The sequence below is a fragment of the Poecile atricapillus genome, chromosome 14 (assembly GCF_030490865.1).
Source record: "Poecile atricapillus isolate bPoeAtr1 chromosome 14, bPoeAtr1.hap1, whole genome shotgun sequence".
In the NCBI taxonomy this organism is placed as follows: Eukaryota; Metazoa; Chordata; class Aves; order Passeriformes; family Paridae; genus Poecile; species Poecile atricapillus.
In genome coordinates this window covers 15008439-15028728 of record NC_081262.1, presented here as the reverse complement: position 1 = coordinate 15028728, position 20290 = coordinate 15008439, and the positions used below count along the sequence as shown (strand labels likewise).

The 20290-nt window shown below is 46.7% G+C and overlaps 1 protein-coding gene across 4 annotated transcripts in view; it reads right to left on the bottom strand.

The window, feature by feature from the left end:
• Positions 1–8281: 8281 nt before the first annotated feature.
• Positions 8282–20290, bottom strand: part of EPN2 (epsin 2) — a 38895-nt gene continuing 26886 nt past the window's right edge. For 2 of the 4 annotated variants that reach the window (XM_058849734.1, XM_058849735.1), the window contains exons 3-9: positions 17823–17947; positions 15988–16080; positions 15538–15709; positions 12875–13048; positions 11300–11392; positions 10250–10465; positions 8282–8629 (exon numbers count right to left, since the gene is read on the bottom strand). In XM_058849734.1, coding sequence (XP_058705717.1) covers positions 8310–8629; positions 10250–10465; positions 11300–11392; positions 12875–13048; positions 15538–15709; positions 15988–16080; positions 17823–17947 — 1193 coding nt within the window. In that variant the 3' untranslated portion in view covers positions 8282–8309. The remainder of the gene's footprint in view (positions 8630–10249; positions 10466–11299; positions 11393–12874; positions 13049–15537; positions 15710–15987; positions 16081–17822; positions 17948–20290) is intronic. The other 2 variants (XM_058849736.1, XM_058849737.1) reach the window with 2 other exon arrangements.

The following is a 20290-nucleotide window of genomic DNA, read 5'->3' as shown; positions in this document are numbered from 1 at the left end:
TCCTGGTTAATCATTCTCCCTTCTCCTCAAAGCTGCACTGAAATTCCCAACCCCACAACAGCAGCACGAGGCTCTCGCTGGAGCTCTGCTGAAATCTCTCCCAGACAGAGAAATTGGTCTTTATCCTCCGAATTCCAGAAGGGCAGGGGAAAAAAATCTTCCTGGAGATGGAGTCCTGACACAGGAGAGGCTCCATCACAAACCAGGGAGGCTGGGGGATGTTTGGGGTCTCTGCAGCTCTCCCGGTCTGGAGAGGCTTTGGATTCACTCCATGGGAATTTTCCTGCTCTTACCCAGGGAGGGAGACAGCCAAGGACGGGCTGAACAGCAGCCTGGGGATCAAACCCTCCAGAAAAAGGAAAATCATTGGGATAACCCTTAGGAATCGGTGTTTTCCGCCTTTCCTAGCAAACCGAGAATCGGCAGCAGCGGCTCCTGCCCTCTCGCGGCTGTTCCCAACATTCAGGAAAACGCTGGAAGTGATTAATAACAGTTAACTCCGAGGCTGAGCGAAGAATTCCGAATTTTTCCCGTTCCTCCATGGAAATCGCTCGGTGGCTGCCCTGGCACTGTTCCCTGTCCCCAGAGCAAGGGGCAAACACGTCCCGGGGCTGCTCCCCGGGATCTGAGCATCCTCCAGCGCTGGGGAAGCGGCTCTGGCCCGAGGCTGCTCCACAGCAGCAATTCTGCAGCAGCTGGGAACCATCCCCATCTGAAAATGAGATGGATTCGAGCTGACAGCAGCTTCTCCCCAGCAGCAGCATCGGGAGATCTGTGAAATGCTCCAAAGGAAATAAGAATAGGAATAAAATGAAGCTCTCAAGCACGGAGCAGCCACGTTTGAAGAAAAGCAGGGGTTTTGCTCCAGCTCTTGACGGGTTTGTAGCGTTTCCTGTCATTTGTGCCATTGGAGATCGGTGGGGATAAAGGTCCTGGATCCTCAGCTGGACACGGATCAGGACAGGGTGGGACAGCCGGGGTGGCAGCACAGAGTGGAGCATTCCCCACTGCTGGGGACCAGCAGGAACATCCAGCCCGGGCGGTTCCTTGGGGTGGCAGCGCCCCGTGGCCACAGCTGGACGGGCTGGTGGCCTTGGAGAAGGAGCCAGGACATGTCCAGGGTGTCCCTCAGATCCGAGCCCCCCGTGAGGGCACTGAGAACCTCCCAGCACCCAGCCCAAGGTCTGGGCACAGCTGGGCAACACATCTGGAGCAGCCCAGCTCCAGCCTGGGATGTTTTGCAGACCCCACAAACCCCAGTGAAGAGCTGAGCAAGAACCACCCCGAGCCCAGCCCTGTCCCCTCTCAACATCCACCCAGGGGATCCCTGAGGGCTTTTTCCATCTCCTGAAGACTCCTCTGGGAGTGTGGGGGAGCTCAAACCGGAGTTCTGAGACACTCGTGGGGATTTGCAAACCTCCACTTTTGGAAGCCAAATCTCCCAAACCTGCAATTCCCGCACGGCTGCAGAGCTCTGGGACCCTGCAGTGCATCCTCACAGGGGCTGGGGAGCACAGGACAGCACAGAGCCCTCAGAAGCCATCCTTGGGCAGGGAAAGCAGGGCTGAGCCCTCGGGAGGGAGGGAATAACACATTCCCAGCGGGATCTGAGGGATCCAGCCTCGTCCTTCAGAGCGAGGAGCAGCAGACGCACAGAACTGCTGAAGGCGTCTATTTTTGGCTCCCTATTCAGGCCAGGATATTTAAGTACCCAAATTCACCTCAGAGAATATCACCAACTCCATTTAGTGCCAGACTTGCTGATGAAGACATTCAAAAAGCAGAAAAATCCCCACCACCATCACCCAGGACAACCCCAGGCAGCCCACGGGCTCCAGGGCTGCTACAGCACAGCAGAGCTGGCTCCCCGGAGCTGGGAAAATCCAAGAATTTCACTCCATGGCCAGAAAAAGCCCTTTAGGAAGAAGGCAGACCTGATTTTCACAGGTTCCAGGGAAAGAAGGACACAGAGGTGTCTGATGATTTTCCATCGCATGCTTTACTCGAGGTGGTTCAGCCCCGGCGCTGAGGAGAATTCCCAGGAGGGTTCGGGAAAGGATGGGTGGGATCGGGAATGGATGGGTGGGATCGGGAATGGATGGGTGGGATCGAGAATGGATGGGTGGGATCGGGAATGGATGGATGGGATCGGGAATGGATGGGTGGGATCGGGAATGGATGGGTGGGAAGGATGGGTGAGATCAGCCCACGCTGGGTCAGGGTCCTGTGGAGGATCCTCGCCTCCATCCGGCGGGTGCTGATCCCGCAGGAGCCGGGACAGGGGCGGATTCACTCGGGGAAGTGAAATCCCAAATCCCTGCTCCAGCAACGTTCCCCTGGCTCGGCTGGAGCTCTGATCCAGCCTCCAGCGGTTAAACAGAAGCCAGGATGGCATTCCTGCCTGCCAGGATCAGGCTGCAGAGCTGGCAGCAGCCGTGTCCCAGCGAGGATTCCTGCCGGGAAGCAGCGGGCAGGGAGCTGGGAAGACAAACCCCACCTTTACTCCGGCTTTATCCGGGTGGTTTGAGGGGTCATTGATTTTCCTTCACCTGGAATGGGAATGTGTTTGCTCAACGAGTGCCAAGAGCAGCTCGGGCAGAGCGATGGACACAGGTGACCCTGGAATGCTTTGGACAAAGATCTGGAGTGACAGGACACCGGGAATGGCTGAGGGCAGGGATAGCTGGGATATTGGGAAGGAATTGTTCCCTGGCACCAGGTGGATCCCTGGAAGTGTCCAAGGCCCGTCTGGACAGGACTTGGAACAAGCTGGGATAGTGGAAGATGTCCCTGCAGGGGATGGGATTTCCTTTAATCTCTCAGGGAGTTTTTCCAAAACCGTGAGGGTCCCACAGCTCAGTCCAGGTCTGGGACAGCTCCGGGCTCTCCCTGCACAGCCCAGGATGTGCCCCAGGGTATTCCCCACTCCCCCATTCCTCATTTACCTCCTCCCCATTCCCTATGGATCACCAGACCCTGCCAATGAACCTCCCTCATGGCAGCTGGCACCAAGGGAACTTCCCACTGCTTGGCTTCAACAATTCCAGGGTGCAGCCACTCACCAGAAAACAGAATCACCACCACCACATCCCACCCCAGCTCTTCACCATTCCCAATCCCGAGCTCCCAGACAAATGGAACTCATCAACAGGGAAAAGGTGACCTGGGAAGCGCTTGACAGTTGAAAAAGATGGAAGTTTTGAACACGAGGGGTTCCTAAATGCCGCTGGTTCCCTGAAATGCAGCTTACAGGGTGCTGCAGAGCAAGGGGGGGCCCAGCCCTTTCCTCACAGCTCCACGGAAAGCTCCAGAAGGGGCACAAAGAGGCAACAAAAACCTCAGCAAAACCTTCAGCAGCAGCAGCGTGGGCGAGGGGAAGCCAAAAGATAAATCCTTATCCAGAGTCCTTTTCCTCTGCAGGGCAGGAAAATCCTCCTGACTCCTCAGGAGAGGAAGAGGAAACGTGGGATGGGGGAGCAGCTCTGCAAGGTCAGCGGAAAGCTCGAGCACAGGCACAGCTCTGCTCACCACGGGCTGGGGCAGCTCAGGCTGCCCTGGCTCACACAGGCACTGAGACCCACTGGAACCCACCAGGACCCACTGGAACCCACCAGGACCCATCGGGATCCACCAGGACCCACTGGAACCCACCAGGACCCATCAGGATCCACCAGGACCCACCGGGACCCAGCTCCTCTGGAAGAGATCAGAGTCACCACAGTTCCCACTCTGAGCCATTCAACACATTCCACACAGCAGATTTAGCTTTAAATGTGCAATTCCAAGAGGGAAACAGAGAATCCCAGAAGGGTTTGGGGTGGGAGGGACCTTAAAGCCCATCCAGTTCCAATCCCAACACCTCCCACTATCCCAGGCTGCTCCAAGCCCTGGCCAGCCTGGCCTTGGACACTTCCAGTGGCCCAGGAGCAGCCAGAGCTTCTCCAGGGAAGCTGGGGAGTTCCTGGGGCAGCAGCTGCCCCCAGCACCCCCAGCTGAAACCAAACCAGAGCCTTTTCTCCCCAGAGGCGCCTTTCCCACCACCAGCTCCAGTGTTAATTAGCGCTCATTGATTAGTGATCAGCCTGATTGGCAGCAAGCTAACCAGGGAACCTGGAGGGGCTCTGGAGAGGCAGCTCCTGCTGGAGCCTGCTAATGAAGTGCCCTTCAATTAGAGCAGCCAGAATTAGAAGGCTGAGTCGCTGCCAGGCTGGGAGCGTGATGAGTGGGACGGAGCCCAGGCCAAGCTGCAGAGCTCTCCTGGGAAGGGAGAACTCCCCAGCTCCTGTCCCAGCTCCCCAAGCCTCCTTCCACAGCCTCCTTCCCTGGATTCCTGCCAGGACACACATCCAGAGCCTCCAGCGGGGCTGTTCCAGCGGTTCAAAGAAGGAGCTCAGTCACCTGCAACACAACAAATCTTCATTTTTATTGAGTCAGTAAGGTCTCAGCTGAGCCTGGTTTCAGTGAGCCATGGAAACCCTCCTCTCTCCCACCGGGAAAAGGCATCCAAGGAATCCACAGCACCCCTCCATGCCAGAAGATCCCTCCTGCCACAAAGTTCCACCAGCTCACCCCAAACCCATCACCTTCCTGCAAAACCCCAGCGAGCAGGGCTGGGGTGGGAACGGGACAACAAACACCAGGCAGAAGCTTGGAAAAAGCGACACAGCTGGAATAGAAGCAATACAATTTTAATTCTGACCAGTCACCTCCAAACCCCTCGTCTTTCCACTGTTCTGATGGCATTGTTTAAATATCACATCTGTGACATCGCTTTTTTTGGGGGGGGGGGAAGAAAAAAAAATGACACAAAGATACAGACATTATGATACAATAGTACAAATGATAAATTATTTATACAGTAAATAATGGCAATAGTCAGCACAAATCCAGAAAAAAAAAAAAAAAAAAAGCAGCCAGGCTCCCGGGATTATGAGAAGTTTGGGAAATATTGGAAGGCTTGGAAAGGAAGAGTTGTGTGAGATTCTGCTGGGAAAAAAAGAGATCTCCTGTTTCTCCCCACCTGTGCAATATCCAGGCAGGGAGCAAACCTCGAACTGGAACAGCCAAGGGGCACAAGGGGAACGAGAGCCAAAAACTCTGACCACCACAACCCACCAGGGCTTCCCTTCCCTGCCCCCTCCATGGAGTTGAGTTTCTCTAGAGAATAAAACTGAATAAATAACTGAGCTTATCTGGGGGGGGAATTATGCCAAGGAGTGTGTGTGTGTGTGTGTGTTAATTTTATTTTTTTTTATTTATTTATTTTTTTACAAGATATTTAACACTTTTCTCTTTGGTCAATTTGACCAGTAAGGCTATTTTAGGCTACTAATGTTTTAAAAATCAACAAAAGAGAAAAAAAAAAAAAAAAAAAAGAAAAAAGAAAAAGCACTTGGAATATTTGCAAAGTGAGAAAAAGAAAGAGGAGAGGGGGGAAATGGAGAAATGGGGCAGAGGGGATTCGATGGGACACACAAACGTCCTCCAGAAATGTGGGAGGGCCAGGAGGGAGGGAGGATTATCCTGGAGAGCAGGAAAATCATCACAAAATGAGCTGGACCATTCAGAGCATCTCCAGCCTGTGTCACCTCCTGAGGACACAGCCCAGCCCAGGAACATTTACCAAACCAGCTCTTTCTCCTCCTAAACTCAGCTCCTGCCACAAGCCCTGCGCCAGGCTGGGATCTGGGCTTGCTTAGTCTCAGCTTAAACATTTCCAGCACCACGATTTGGGCTGTGGCTTCTCAGGGAGCCTCCTCGGGGTTTGTTGTGCCATAAATGTCTCTGTTTAATATAAAAGGGATAAAGTTCTGGGGGCTTGGGAGGAAAAGCAACAATTTGCCATTCAACAGCTTCATCAGGCCAGGGCTCCCCCCCAGAGCCAGAGCTTCAGCAATTCACAGGGACAGCTCCAACTGCAGAGGATTTCAGCATTTGATATTTCTTATCAACCTCATCTTGCCCCTAAGAAGTTCCCCAGGACGTGGCCAGGACTCTTGTCTGGACAGACAATGCCCCATCCCGAGTGAGCTCAGCTCCAGTGCTGAGTAAATTCAAGTGGGAAGCGAGCCCTGGAGGAATCCTGGCACAGATCAGCTGGAATCATTTCTGGAATTCCAGATCAGCTGGAATCATTTCCCCCCACACTGCAAGAATCACCCCCTTCCTCCTCTACTCTTTTCAGTAACAACAGAAAAAGGCTTTTTCCCTGCTCTGAAAGGCAACTTCAATGGGGTTTGGTTTTGTTTTAAGGACAGGCTGGGTGTGGACAGCAATCCTCTTCCCTCCTCTATAAAAACAAGGATTGGGAATGCTCCAGAGGATCCCAGAGGATCAACACCTGCACAGGAACATCCTCACATTGAGCATTCCCTGCACTACCAGAGCTCCCCTGACCCACACAGCTCCAGTCTGGGATTGTGTCCCTAAATCTGATCATCCTTCATGGATCCCAGTCCTTCCTCGGGATCCAGCCCCTCTCTGGCCCCACAGGGAATTGTTCCACCACAACACAACTCTGGAAAATTCTGTTTTACCCCTCTTAGATTAAGGAAAGGCACCGAGTCCGTTCAGAGGTGCCCTGCAAGCAGGAAAAATCCCTTTGTGTGGATTTTTGGGAGAGCAGAGCTCAGCCCCCTCCAGCAGAACCCCTGAGCGTGGTGAGGAGTCCAGACATGGGAATTTATTAAAAAGGGATAATTCAGCTCCCAAGGGATTGCTGGACATGGAAGCAGTTATCCTACAGAGTGCACCTTCCAACAGGAAAAACCAGTGGATAAAATGAAACAAGCTGTGTTTGTACATCAGGATTTTGAACAGCTCCACACGTTTTACAAGGAAAATAAAAACCAAACAGCTTCTCTTGGGACCTTCATCAAGGCTAAAAGTCTGGGGATTGGGAAATGGGAACAAATCAAGGGAAAGGCGACTTTAGTGTTTTTTCTTTTTAATGTAGTCTTAAATCATGTTATGCTCAAATTCAATTCATCTAAAAATAATTAGTCACGAGGATTTGTTTTTGATTTGCATTATGAATACTTCATTTAAAAGTAAATATTTTAGTGTTAATCTTCCCTTTTAAACTCTCTTTACAGACACAAAGAGCTAAAACCATAAATAAGAGGGCATTAAAACCATAAAAATGACATTTGCCAATATCTTAATTTTTCAGCCAGACTTGATAAATCTATCAAAACCAGACAGTTAAATAAGAACCACATTATAAAAATTAGCAAAAAAAGGACTATTAGGTAACTCTGCAAACTCAAAATATGAAACTGTACTAAACAAAATATGTGCAAAAGTATACAAGAGTAACTGCATATAGCAAGGTTAAGCCTGAATTAGTTTTAAAGCTTGCCCCGGTGAAACTGAATTCAAAGTTGTCCCACTGTAATTTCTCTTTTTTTTTTTTTTTGCTTTTCTTTTCTTTTTTCTCTTTTTTTTTTTTCTTTTTTTCTCCTTTCAACTCACATTGTAAGTCAAATAAAAACAAAATACACATGAAAAAACTTCCAAACGAAGCTGGTACTGGACAAGCACAGAGCAGGACACTCACTCAGCACGAGTGCAGCCACTCACAGAGAGTTCCAGGAGTCCTTAGAGTAGTGTAGGAATTCAACACTGCACACGACAGCACGACTCGAGCATGGTCTTGGGTGTTTTGTCTGGGGTTTTGTGTTATTTTCCTTTCGAGACAAGCTTGCTGTTGTCAGTCACACCTCAGAGATACCAAAGCAGTGCAGAGTTTGCAATGTTTAATGCATAAAAACCAAGCCCCCCTGGGCCCTCCGGGTCGGTCTCTTCTAAGAGTAAGGACTATGGGTGAACCAACAGTCTAGAACTGTGTGTAGTTATGTGCAAAACATTCACTAGCACTCGGAATCTCAGCTCTATCTTACTGGCAGAGGAAGTGACAGATGCAGGGGAAGAGTAAATTCAGGAATCCAGCACATGATCTGACATCTACAAAATAGCCAAGGGAGTTTTCCGATGGCGGCTTCTCCCCCTAGAAAGTGTGTTTGAAATGATTAACAAAGTAACAAAAATGGGCAGAATCTAACTTTGGTGGAAAAGTCTGAACATTTCACATGATGCTCAACAAGCCAAAGTAAGGTACCATCTGTAGCAAAGACTAGATTTAGATTAACTGGTAAGTAGAGACAACTCTTCAAAGATCATAACTGTAAACTGCAAATCTACTTCCAAGTCTCTCACACACCGTTCAGTCCACACAGGCCACGTTCGTTTCGCTGGAAAGACTTCAGCCTGGAAACACTAGGAAAAGAAAAGTTCCTTTAATTGGGTCTTTATAGGAGGAAAGGGTTAGTTGTATTTGCAGCCTGGGAGGCTGCTGGCGGCATTCCTGTACTGTGCAGAGCTTGGGGCATTGATCCTGCAATGCTCAGCCCCTGGCCCATCCTGATGGTGCCCATGGCCGGCAGCGGTGCCATCCCCACGGGCACGGGGGCCATGGAAGACAGAGGTATTGGCTCCATGCTCATCGGGGGCACGGCGCTGAAGGAGGGGCTGCTGCCCATCACGGGACTCGCTCTCATCTGGTTCAGGGTCAGTGGCTGAGGCTGGTTCACCTGGAAGGGGTTGATCGGAGTCGCTGTGGTAGCGGCGCCTGGGCGGGAGAGAAGGGAAGAGACAGAGGCGCTGCCATCAGCACCAGGGGCTGGAATCGTCTCTCCTGGCATCCCCATGCCCAAAACACCCTGTGGAGCACCTGCCCCCCCAGCACAGCACAGGCTGTTCCCCTGGAGCCTCCAGCAACCCCTCACTGACCCACAGCTCCCCCCTCTCACAGCCCTGACCGCAGGCAGAGGTTCTCAATTTGGTTACCTGCAAAAGCCCTCCACATCCACAGCACTGATTTGATTTCTTAAATGCTACTTTGCAGGCTCTCTGTGCTCCTTTACTGCAGAGAGTGAGTTTACATGGGATACTGGGGAGAAATCCTTCCCTGGGAGAGTGGGGAGGCCCTGGCACAGATTCCCAGAGAAGCTGGGGCTGCCCCTGGATCCCTGGAAGTGCCCAAGGCCAGGCTGGACAGGGCTTGGAGCAGCCTGGGATAGGGAAAGGTGTCCCTGGCCATGGCAGGGATGGTTTTTAAGGTCCCTGCTAAACCATCCTGGGATTCTGTGATCTGCACGTTTGCTCCAAGCTCTCAGCAGCCACCTCCATTTTCATGTTTCTGGCACCGAGCTCGGACAAGAATTCCCAAAGTAAACAACTTGTTTCCGAATTACAGCGGTGCTCAAAAAAGCAGAGCACAACTTTCCCAGCCTTTGAGGTTCCCTGGATTGCTGCCAGCCCTGCAAATTCCTTTTGCTGCACAAACCCAGGATTATTTGGATGGCCCAGTGACCCCTCACAAACTTTTTGTAGTACCGGGGAAGGGCAGATACACAGATTTCCTCTCTCCCTGCTCACTGCCAAGGCTGCTCAGAATCACTGCTTTTTTCCTACTCAAGGATTTTAATAAATTGACTTTTTCTTCCATTGGAATAGTGATGAAAATAAATACTCAAAGAGCATTTCCAAGTGTTTAACCCTGTGAGCAACACAAGAAAATGTCAGTGCAAATTCAGCTTTTAAAAAACACATCTGCCACATGTTTGGTGTCACCATTTCAGTCTGCTCCAAGCAAGGGATCACTTCTAACAGGCCCAGCTTGCAGGAGAACTGCAATTTTTTTTTCAAAAATACACTGAGAATGTGTTTTCAGATCAAAACTGGCTCACTGTGCCAGCCTAGGACAGACCAGCCAGCAGCTCCCTGAATTACCCTGCAGTTCATTCTCTGGGACCTCAGGCTGCAGTCACAGATCTCCTGTGCCTGCTGCAGCTCCAGGAAAAGGACAATTCCAACCTTCTCCCACAGTAAACTCCTGTTACCTTCCCAAGGTAATCTTACCTGTTTTGACAAAATCCAGCTGAAGTTTAGCTATTTTTAACAACCCCAAACCTCCTAACACAGATAATTCTGAGTGAGGGGAACTGCAGGAATAAAGTTCAGCTGCAGACCAAGAGCAGAGACTCTGTGTTTCCAGGGACTGTCACTGTGCTGGGTGAGCCCAGGATGCCTCTCTGAGACCCTCCTGCCCTTGCTCACCATCTGTTGGCCAAAGCAACCGAGAAAACCAAGCCCAAATCTTTAACCCCAGCAGCACTGAGCTGTGCAGAGTTTTCCTGCAGGAAGGGAAAGCTCAAACAGAAACGTGAGGGGTTGTGCAGAAACCAACCTGGTGCCAAGAATGGATTCAGAGAAGTAACAGGCTGTGGTGGTTTAGACACCAGAGAATCCAGGTTCACCAGGGCAGCGTTGGGGCCCAGGAAGGACTCCGGGGTTTTCCGGGCCGTGCTTTGTTTGCCTGATGTCCCACTCGAGTGCTGGGACTCGAAGAGATCAGGACTCGTGGTACCGCTGTGCTGAGATGGCAGAGTGGAACCTGATTCAGCTGCAACAACACAAAGGGACAAACAGAGCTCCTGGTTAATCCACACAGGCAGGCACAGAGGGAAGGCTCAAGTGTGTGAGAGCAGAAATGCTTTTTGCTAAGTTGGTGTTAGTCAGGCTCAGTGTTTCAGGCTGTTACACCCTCTCAGCATGCAAGCAGGTCAGTGTTCCTTAGCAGAGCATGAAGAAGCTACAAGGCAGAGTTGCAGCGCTCTACTGATGGGATTCCCACAGCTCTGCTGCTCCAGGTGGGACTCACAGGCTCCAAGGAACAGATACTCCAAAGCCTTGGCTTGTGCCCTGGCCCTACACCACTGCTGTGCCCTTCCTGGCTGGATCCACCCAGGGTTTTCTTCTCAAAAAGCCCAGCTGTGCTTCAGGCAGAACCATCCTGAGAGCAATGCTACCACAGCACTGCCAGCTTTGATTTACTGACCACTGACCAGAGGAAAAATAGATCAGAGTATTCATAGAAGGTATTTTCTCATCTTCCTACTGGAATTTACGCATTTGAGAGATTCAGCATGGTTCTGGTTGAGTCTCTGAGCATAAACCCTGCTCCAAAAGTGCTGGACATTGGAAATTAAGAAGTCCAACAAATTTCTGGGTCACTGCAGCAAAAGGTCACACGCTGCAATTCCATGGATTACAAAAGGCCCATTCCCCACGAGTTCATGCACAGGCCAAAATGTGAACAAGGAGCTTTTACTGCTGCATCATCACTTCCTTCCCTTTGTGAAAACTGATTTTTTTGTTCAATAAAATTTAAGAACAGAGACATTTGTTGCTGTGACTGTCACCCAACCTGTCCACATGCTAAGAATTTGATTCGTACCTGGCTTTTTGGAAGTTCGAAGTGTGTCAAATTCAGAAAAATCATCTTTAACTGTACCATTCAAATTACTGAAGAGGTCAAAAGATGTACTTCCTGTTCAAAACAACAAGACAGCCCTGTCATTAACACATCTTCGGATGCATCACACAGCTGATCCTCCTGGAAGCAATTCCTAGCCCATTCCTGATACCAAGAAGCCACCACAGGCTCCAGGGCAGCAGATGGGAGTGCTCCTACTCTGAGCCAGGAGCTGGGAGAAGGAGAAATGTCACAGAATTGTCCCTTCTGGAACAACTAAATCAGAGCAGTTTGCTTTTGGATCAGTGTAGGGCACACCTGAGCATGCTGGGGTTTGGTTGATTGAGTGTCTGCATTAGAGACAAGCAGATCTTGCTGTGGAAGGAGAGAACAGAAATGGATTTACAGCCTCAATTATCAAGTGTTAATTTGCCCTCAAGGAAAACACCACCAGTGATGATTTCACTTCTGCTTCCCAAGTGGAAAGGAGGAGGAGGAATGCCAGAGCAAAGGTTGTGGAGATGGTAAAGCCCCGTTAGCTGAAGCACCAGCGCTCACCCAGAGTTTGAGATCAATGGAACATCACCCTTGCAACGCTCTTACCTCGGACTGGAGGCAGAAAAACCACACCTGAACCATCAGCAATCACACTCCTGAACAGCTTTAAGGTTTGTGTGAGTATTTTTAATTAGCTGAAATGTTTTCTTAATTTACTTTTAACCTTCAACACGTTTCAAGCAAGAAGAGCTCAACACGACAAACCCCAAGAGAAGGAGTGAAAACTGAATATAAAAACAATATTTATCAAGAACAAAGAGCCACCATAGCTAAAGGCTCGTTTCACAGTGCTCCAGTTATTGCCCTTTGCCCAGGGAAAAGCTGCTTTGACAACTTTTTGCAGCGCTCAGATTGCTTTGTCTGTTGTGTACTGGGATGAATGACGAGCAGAAAATGCATTTTGGATGCTTTTAGCCACGGTGCCAATATGAAAATGCCAGGTATTAACACTCATCAAGGTTGCATTAGTTACAGAGCATGAACAGACAATTACAGCAGCACCTTCTGCATTTTTACCAGGGCTCAGGGAGGGTTTCACACCCTCGCTCTGAAGGAACAAACCTTCATTTGCACCTCTAAAAGTCTCCTCCGAGCTGCTCAACCTGTCAATCTCCATCTGCAGAGACTTCCATCTGCAGAGCTGTTTGTCATGAGGAAAGGTGAAATTAGAGTATCATTCATTGTCAGAAATTAAGTCCTTGTCTAATTAAAGATAAAACCCAAGAGCAGCAGCAGTCCCAAGTACTCAGCAGGCAGCCACAAATACCAGGAGGAGACACAGAAGGGACAGAGCAGGAAGCAGCACCACGAATTCAGAGCTTTAATTCCGAATAATTACATTTAAATTTCTTTTTCCTGCTTGTTCTTACAAGTCTCTTTTATTTTGAAGACCAATTCTGCTAATTGTTCAGCTTCTTTGAACCACACAATGCAAGTAAATAATTTTGACTTCTCCTCATTACTCAAATAAGTTGGATATGGGATGAGACCGTTGCTCACCAGAAGTAGAGAGAGGTTTGTTTGCAGGTGCTGATCCCCAAGGATCCACAGAAGATTTTGCTGCAGTAGAAGATGGCTGAGCAGGAGCCCAAGGGTCCACATTTTTGGCCAGAGGCTGAGCTGTGGATCCTGCTGGTGCTGCCCAAGGGTCAACGGAAGCAGCTGGTTTGGCACCTGCAAGAAGAATCAGCAGGAAGAGAAGTCAGTGCAGCTTCCCTTTGGAAAGCTTTCCTTGGAGACTGACCCCTCCCAGGGATTTATCCTTTACTCCCAACTAATCCTGGGATAAATGGGAGCAGCAGCAGCTCCCAGCATTTGTCACACACTCTGAGCAACAACAGCACCAGGAAATTGTGAGCACGGCACAGGAATAAACAACTCCCCTCTCTGAACCTGAATACAAATACCTGCAGTTCCACCAAGAAAATAAACCTGCCTTTGTTCCTGACATTGCCACCACGAGTGACAATCCCTGCCTGCAGGTGACCTAAATCACAGGCTCTATTTATGAACTCGGGGGAAAGTGAGTTTATAAAAAGCCCAAAGGTAAAATATGTGAGATACACAACATTAACCCTTGGACAAAGGAATCTGTAAGATTCAAAGGAAATGTTTTCCTACTCTTTTAACCACACTGCTATTTTATAAAAATATAATCAGCTTCCCTGAGCCAGCTGTGCTTTTTTATTCCCATTTCTAAGCACTCCTGACACACATCTAAGCTGCCCACTGATACCTTTATTTTCTTTTTAACCCAATGACTGTATGTTCAGGGTTCTCATTTTTACTGGAAGATGTTGACAACTCCTCATTTCTACAAATTCAATCACCAAAGGTTTAATTCCCAAATGAGGATTTTATAACCCAAGAGAACAGGACAGCATCACCCACACACAACAACTCTACCTTCAATATCCTGTGGGTTTCAAGTTACAACTGAGAATTATTTTAGCTTTTGAAACTCCATTTAACCCCCCTGGCATCCCAATATTCCTGTAAATCAACAGAGTGCTGCACACAGTGGCACAAATTCCAGCTGGAATTTTGGGTTTTGTTTTATCAGCAGGCACGTGGTCACTACAGCTCTGGAGCAGGAAATGCCAAAACTCTCCAAGGAAGGCCCATTATTCCCACACCAGTACTTCCATTTCCTTTATCTGCCCCCAGAGCTGAGTTAGGAGCAATGCCACACTAATGACAGCATTTCCCATCAACAGCAGCTTCCCAAAATGTCCTTTCTTTCCTAAAGGGAGCACCCTGAGAGCGCTCAGGAAAATCCCTTCCCAGAGCTTCCATCAGCTCCACAGAAACACCACAGCACCGGCAGGATTTGGGAAATGAAGTTTCATGAATCATTTTTTTTAGCAGCAAATTCATAAACTTGCATCTTTGAGATATCCCTGGGAGAATCCAGCAGGCAGGGCTTGTGTTGTGGTGTAAGAAAGTTGGGAAGCACCGAGGAAAAGCTACGGCTGGAACTGGTACAAGGAAAATCCTGTCAGAGGGTGACACATCAGGCAGGAGATTTGAGGAAAGTGGATTTTGGTTGCTTTAAGCCATGGAAAAATAAACTGAATGGCCTCAGGGCCCAAAATTTGGGCTTTTTCTCAGTTTCTATCCCCAAAAAAAAGCAGGTGACACTTGGAATGATGACCTGGCAGCTGGCCCAGGAGCTTTGTAGGTGCTTTTAATGCCATCATAAGCAGGGGGAAAAACCCCAAACAAGGCATTTCATTATTAAATTTCCAAATTTTCATCAGGAATCTGATGGTGGTGTGTGGAATGCAAATGACTTTGAGGCACTTTTAGAGCAGAGGTTGTAGAATCACCAGCCTGAAGCAGAATTGACAACAAAGCTGTCAATCCTCATGGAAAAAGATTCCCTTTGCACAGGAACAACCTGCCCTTTAAAAAAGTCAAAAATTCCAACAAAAACACAGATCCAGCTCCAGTTCCAAGTGGAACACTGTGAGGAACCAAGCACTTTCTTATTCAAGGAGTAACTCCTTGGACAATCTGTGGCTGACCCAGACACCAGCCCACGACACAGGCAGCAACACACACACAAAAACCACACAAAAATTTGGCTTAGTTGCCCTTTAAAATGTGAAACACTGCATCTTTCCCTTCACAAATATTCCATGGATTTTGCATTGAATTGCTATAAAACAGTAAATATTTTAAATAGCAACCTGAATTTCTTTTTGTCTGCTACAAAAATCTTCATTTAGATAATTTAATCCTATTGGTTTTGACCATACACAAACACATCACAATTCTCTGGGAGCAATTCAGGATGTGATATATTCAGACTGATGACCTTCCTAAGCTCAGCACCCTGCCTAAATATCAGATTAAATTCTGGGAATAGTCTAAACCCATGCCACTGGACACAACCAGCAATGAGACATAAATTGGATTTGCTGTAAAGACAACAGAAATGCCACTCTGCTCTTCCTTAGGATCCAAACTGCACACACAAAAAACCCAACTGCTTAAAAAACAACGCAACTGCCATTGTTTTCTGCTTGGAAACAAGGAATTCAGTGCAATGAATGAAAATGGACTCATACACAAGCTGGACATGGAGGAACTTTGAAATGCTTGAGGTTTAAAATCAAAACCTTTCCAAAATGGCATTGCTGCTGGCAGTTTGCTCTCACCAAATGATTGCCAGGGGTCAGAGGCAGGGGCTGCAGCTGTGGATCCTCCCCAGGGATCCGTCTGGTTGGCAGCAGCACCAGCAGCGGTGGCAGGAGGTCCCCAGGGCTCGCTTTTGGGTGGGGCCGGTGCCGAGGAGGGCAGAGCATCCATCAGGTCCAACAAAGTGGTGTGCTGAGGGCAGGAAAAATCCAAGCTTTACTCAAGAGCATTGTCAGGTTGAAGTACAAACCCGTGAAGAGTGAAGAAGTAATTATTATTATTATTGTTATTATTTTCCTTTTACGCGCCTGTATCGACTAGTTCCAAATTTAACCCACATGGAAGAAGCTTTAAGCTACACAACAAAGCAAACCCAGAAGCATAAAAGAGCTCAGTATTAAGCTAAGTTTGTGTTACTGTATTTCAGCTTTTGGCAGCATAACCGGGAATTTCTTAGGCGAAGGCACTACCTCCTTCTTTTTGGGAATTTTAATTGTGTCTCTGCGACTCTCCTCCAGAGCCATCTGTAATCTCAGATCATCTCCGCGTCTGAGGCGCTCCTCCTGCAAAGGAAATCAACACTGGTGATATAGACCATGAGCCTGCTCTGAGCTGCTGCTCCCTGCAGGGCTCCAGCCCTGCCACCCTGTGCTCCACAGGGCATCTCTGGGCTGCAATCTCCACACAACATCAATGAGGGAAAGGACTTTTCCTGGGATTCTCGCCTGGGGAGCACCCTGTGCTCACAACAACAGCCAGTTTTGCTGCTTGGAATTCACCCTGGTGTTGTTTTGTTTGTTCCAAAATTAGAAATGCTACAGAAATTCAAGTGAACAACCCATTTTTTAAATCTCACGATGGTTTTTCAGCATTCAGATCACCACTGAGGGTTGTAGGGAACTCAAATTTCCCTGGCTTTTGTTCGCTTCCCTCCACGCTGCTGCAAGATCCACCAAGGGAATCCAGTCTTGCCAACTCCACGTGTAATTTGAAAGTTTAAACGTCTGTAACTACAATGTTTATGCCACATTCAACTCCTTTAAATATCTTTGCTTGCATCATGTCTCTCAGAAGTTGACTAATAGCCCAGCTGGTATTTCCCTTGTCACTTTTGAAGCTACTTCAAATGCTTAGATTCTGATTTATATTTTTGTTCCCTTTATTGCCCAATAATGATAAAGTTTATTGGGTGATAGTTTCCCTTTCCAAGCACTCATGCTTAACTTACAGCTGTAAACTAAATTGCCACAGGAAGCCTCTAAAATATTACAGGCACTCAGCATGGCTGACTTGAATTTTCACTCAGAGCTGAGATTTGACTTTGTTATATATTAAAATGCAGTCATTTTATCCAATTTTACTCCAAATTCAGAATGAAGCTCCTAAGCATTAGCACAGTAACATAACCCAGGTGATAGATTAGGAGTCAATTTACTTTAAACTAAGTTTTTTTTATATATTCTGGTACTTTGTGTCAGGTCACCCTCCTGTTCCAGGAACTCCCACCAAACGAACAGTTCCAAATTCCACTGGAATCAGAATCCACTGACATTAATGAAGCTTTTCAGGACCAGTCATGTTTCCAGCTCTTCCTAACTGAAAACATCTTCAGTAATGTGATGATTAACATCCTCCCACACAAAGTCTTCTCACAAAGTGACTGTCATCTTCCACTAGTCTCAACAGCTCGGAGGCTGAAGTTACTTTAAAAAGAGATTTAAAGAATAAAAATAATAATAAAAAAATAAAAAATAAAAACCAACAAACCACAGACAAGATTCCACCTGGAACAAAGCCAAGCTGCCATAGAAAAAATAACATAAAATAACTTAAAATAACATAAAATAACATAAAATAACATAATATAACATAACATAACATAACATAATATAACATAACATAATATAACATAACATAATATAACATAACATAGAATAGAATAGAAAAATAAAATAGAAAAAAAAAATAGAATAAAAAAATAGAATAAAATAGAATAAAATAAAATAGAATAAAATAAAATAGAATAGAATAAAATAGAATAGAATAGAATAGAATAAAATAGAATAGAATAAAATAGAATAGAATAAAATAGAATAGAATAAAATAGAAAAATAAAATAAAATAAAATAAAATAAAATAAAATAAAATAAAATAAAATAAAATAAAATAAAATAAAATAAAATAAAATTAAATAAAATAAAATAAAATAAAATAAAATAAAATAAAATAAAATAAAATAAAATAAAATAAAATAACCAAGTTGCAAATCTGAACTCTCCAAGCATGGATACTTTGGAAAACCTACACGGGCACCGACCTGCTCCGCCACCTCCCGGCTCATGGCCAGCGCCAGCTGCAGCTGCAGCTCCTCTTCCCCACTGGTCTGGGGCCGTGCCTGCTCCAGCTCCGAGGACACTCGAGGGGATGTGGCTGTTGGGAGACAAAACCCAGCAGGTTCAGCACAGCAAACAGCAAAAACAGGGCTCAGGGTCGCTTCCTGCACCCCATTTTCACTGTCTGGTCCCAAAGCTCATTCAGGGTGAAGAGATGAAGCTCAAGGGTGAGGGGATAGGTTGGGAGAATTGAGCTCTGCTGTTTTAAGGGGAAAATATTCCTGGAAAACAAAAGGGTTTTTATGGTGCTGTGATATCAAGAAGTACCCCCAGCTCGTGTTGGGCATAGCCTGAGTGCATCAGAGCTCCTGACTTTAAAATGTTCAGATTTCACTGCTGAAGGAAACATTTGTGGGGATTTCTTCCATCTCCCAGTGTCAGTAAGGATCTGCTGGGAGTGGGCCAATATCAGGGTAAAACTGGATACCACCCACTTTTCTGTAAAATAATACAGTCTTAATGGGAAGATAAAGAACTATTCTTAACTGCTGAGCAGGCTTGGGGAAAAACAAACCAGCTATTCAGACTCCAAATTTACACAAATACAGGAGCATTCTCTGTTAAAAAAGAGTTTGGTAAATGGGTTGGGGGTGTTGGTTGGTTTCTGGGGTTGGTTGGGGTTTTTTGGGGGGCATCTCTTCCCCTCCTCTTGAAGGAACAGTCAACCTTGACAGCTAAAATATGCAATTTCTCAATACACAAACCATCTTTTAGTGATGTTTTCACACCAGGAGCTTGTGAAATTCCCATCCTACACCACTAGCAGGTTTAGCACTATACAATAATTATACAATTTTGTGCTCACTCTCTCTCAGACAATTCTTTAACATCCAAATCATTCACACAGAGATTTTATCTCACTTTGGCAAGGAAGTTTGTATTTAGTGGCTGGAATGATGATTAGTTTGGCAAAACATATCTTGACATTTAATACATTTAATTGAATGTTTCAAACTAGCCTGTCAAGCTCGAAGAAATCAAGTTTCTTTCTACCAGGTCAGCTGGGCACGTGAAAATGAGATTGGCCAACTCAGTTTGAAAATCACTTTTTCATCACTGCTTTAATCCTCCAAACACATTTCCCAGTCTTGTTTCTCTCTCCTTAAGTTTCAGGCCAAAATGACATCACAAAACAAGTGGAACTTTCTCACCCAGCAGGCCAGAAGGAAGGAATGACCTTTCCTCCTTCCCACCACACCCCAAGGTGCCATCCCACCCCATCTGCTTCCAAAGGCACAAATTATTTTATCACCCACAACGATTCTTCCACCTTGTGCTGATCCTGAAGCTCTCAATCCAACCTTATTTCAATTAAGATGCTACTCAGAGCTCAATTCTATTACTTTTTCAAACTTTCTCATATAAAATAATTAAATTTAGCCTGGTTGATGAGTACTTACTGCTCCAACAGTCACTGCCAGGCTCTCCAATATATTATATTAAAAATATGATGATTAAAGAATGTGATCATTCCCAGCCACTCACCTAAGACAGGTAATAAATTAGCACCAATTCTAATCATTCTAATTCAAAATGGATGATTTGAAACCAGGATGGAGGTGGAGACACTTCCCTCTGGAGCCCAGAGAATGTTTTCTGTTTATCTTTGCCTGAAGAAGATTGAGCAGTTTATAGTTGTTCAACACCTTAAGCTTGCAAATACCACAGAAAGAAAAACTATTTCAGATAAAGAGGCAAGAATTCATGGTATAAACTGGCCATGGATAGATTTGAGATACAGATGGAGAAGAGCAGCTCTGCAGCAGGGATTAGAGAAGGAAAGAGTCCTAACTGGTTTAAATCAGAGCCTGGGACAAATGGGACACCAGCAGAGTCACCTGAGAACAGATGGCACCTGGACTGGGAGCAGGGAGGAACCTTCTGCTCTGCTGGGCTTAGAACCCTGAAGGAAATGGGATTTCCTGCATCCCAGCTTTTCCATCTCTGCTCACATCACTGCATTCCACAACAACCAAGAACCTGATGGCAGAATTGAATGAATTTTTCAATTCAAAATGAAATGATGCAAAACGGGTTAAATCCCATTGCTCTTCCTCCTATTTCCACACACAGGAACAGCTGAATGCACTGCCCAGTGCATTCCTGCATGGAAAATCTGGAAAAAGCAGAGATTGCATCCCACTCTGAGCCTTTGCCTGGCTCTCCACTCCCAGCTGAGCATGGGAAGGGCTGGCTTGGCTCTGGCAGGGAGTTCCATGAGCTCACAGCAGATCCAGGATCCCCACATGGATAATGCAGGCTCACACACACACATACACATTATTGCTTCTCATTTTTAGGCTTCCCAGCAATTTATTCTAATTGCTTTCATTAACTCTAAAAGGTATTTCCAGCTCCTTTTTACTTACAATAAAAGGGG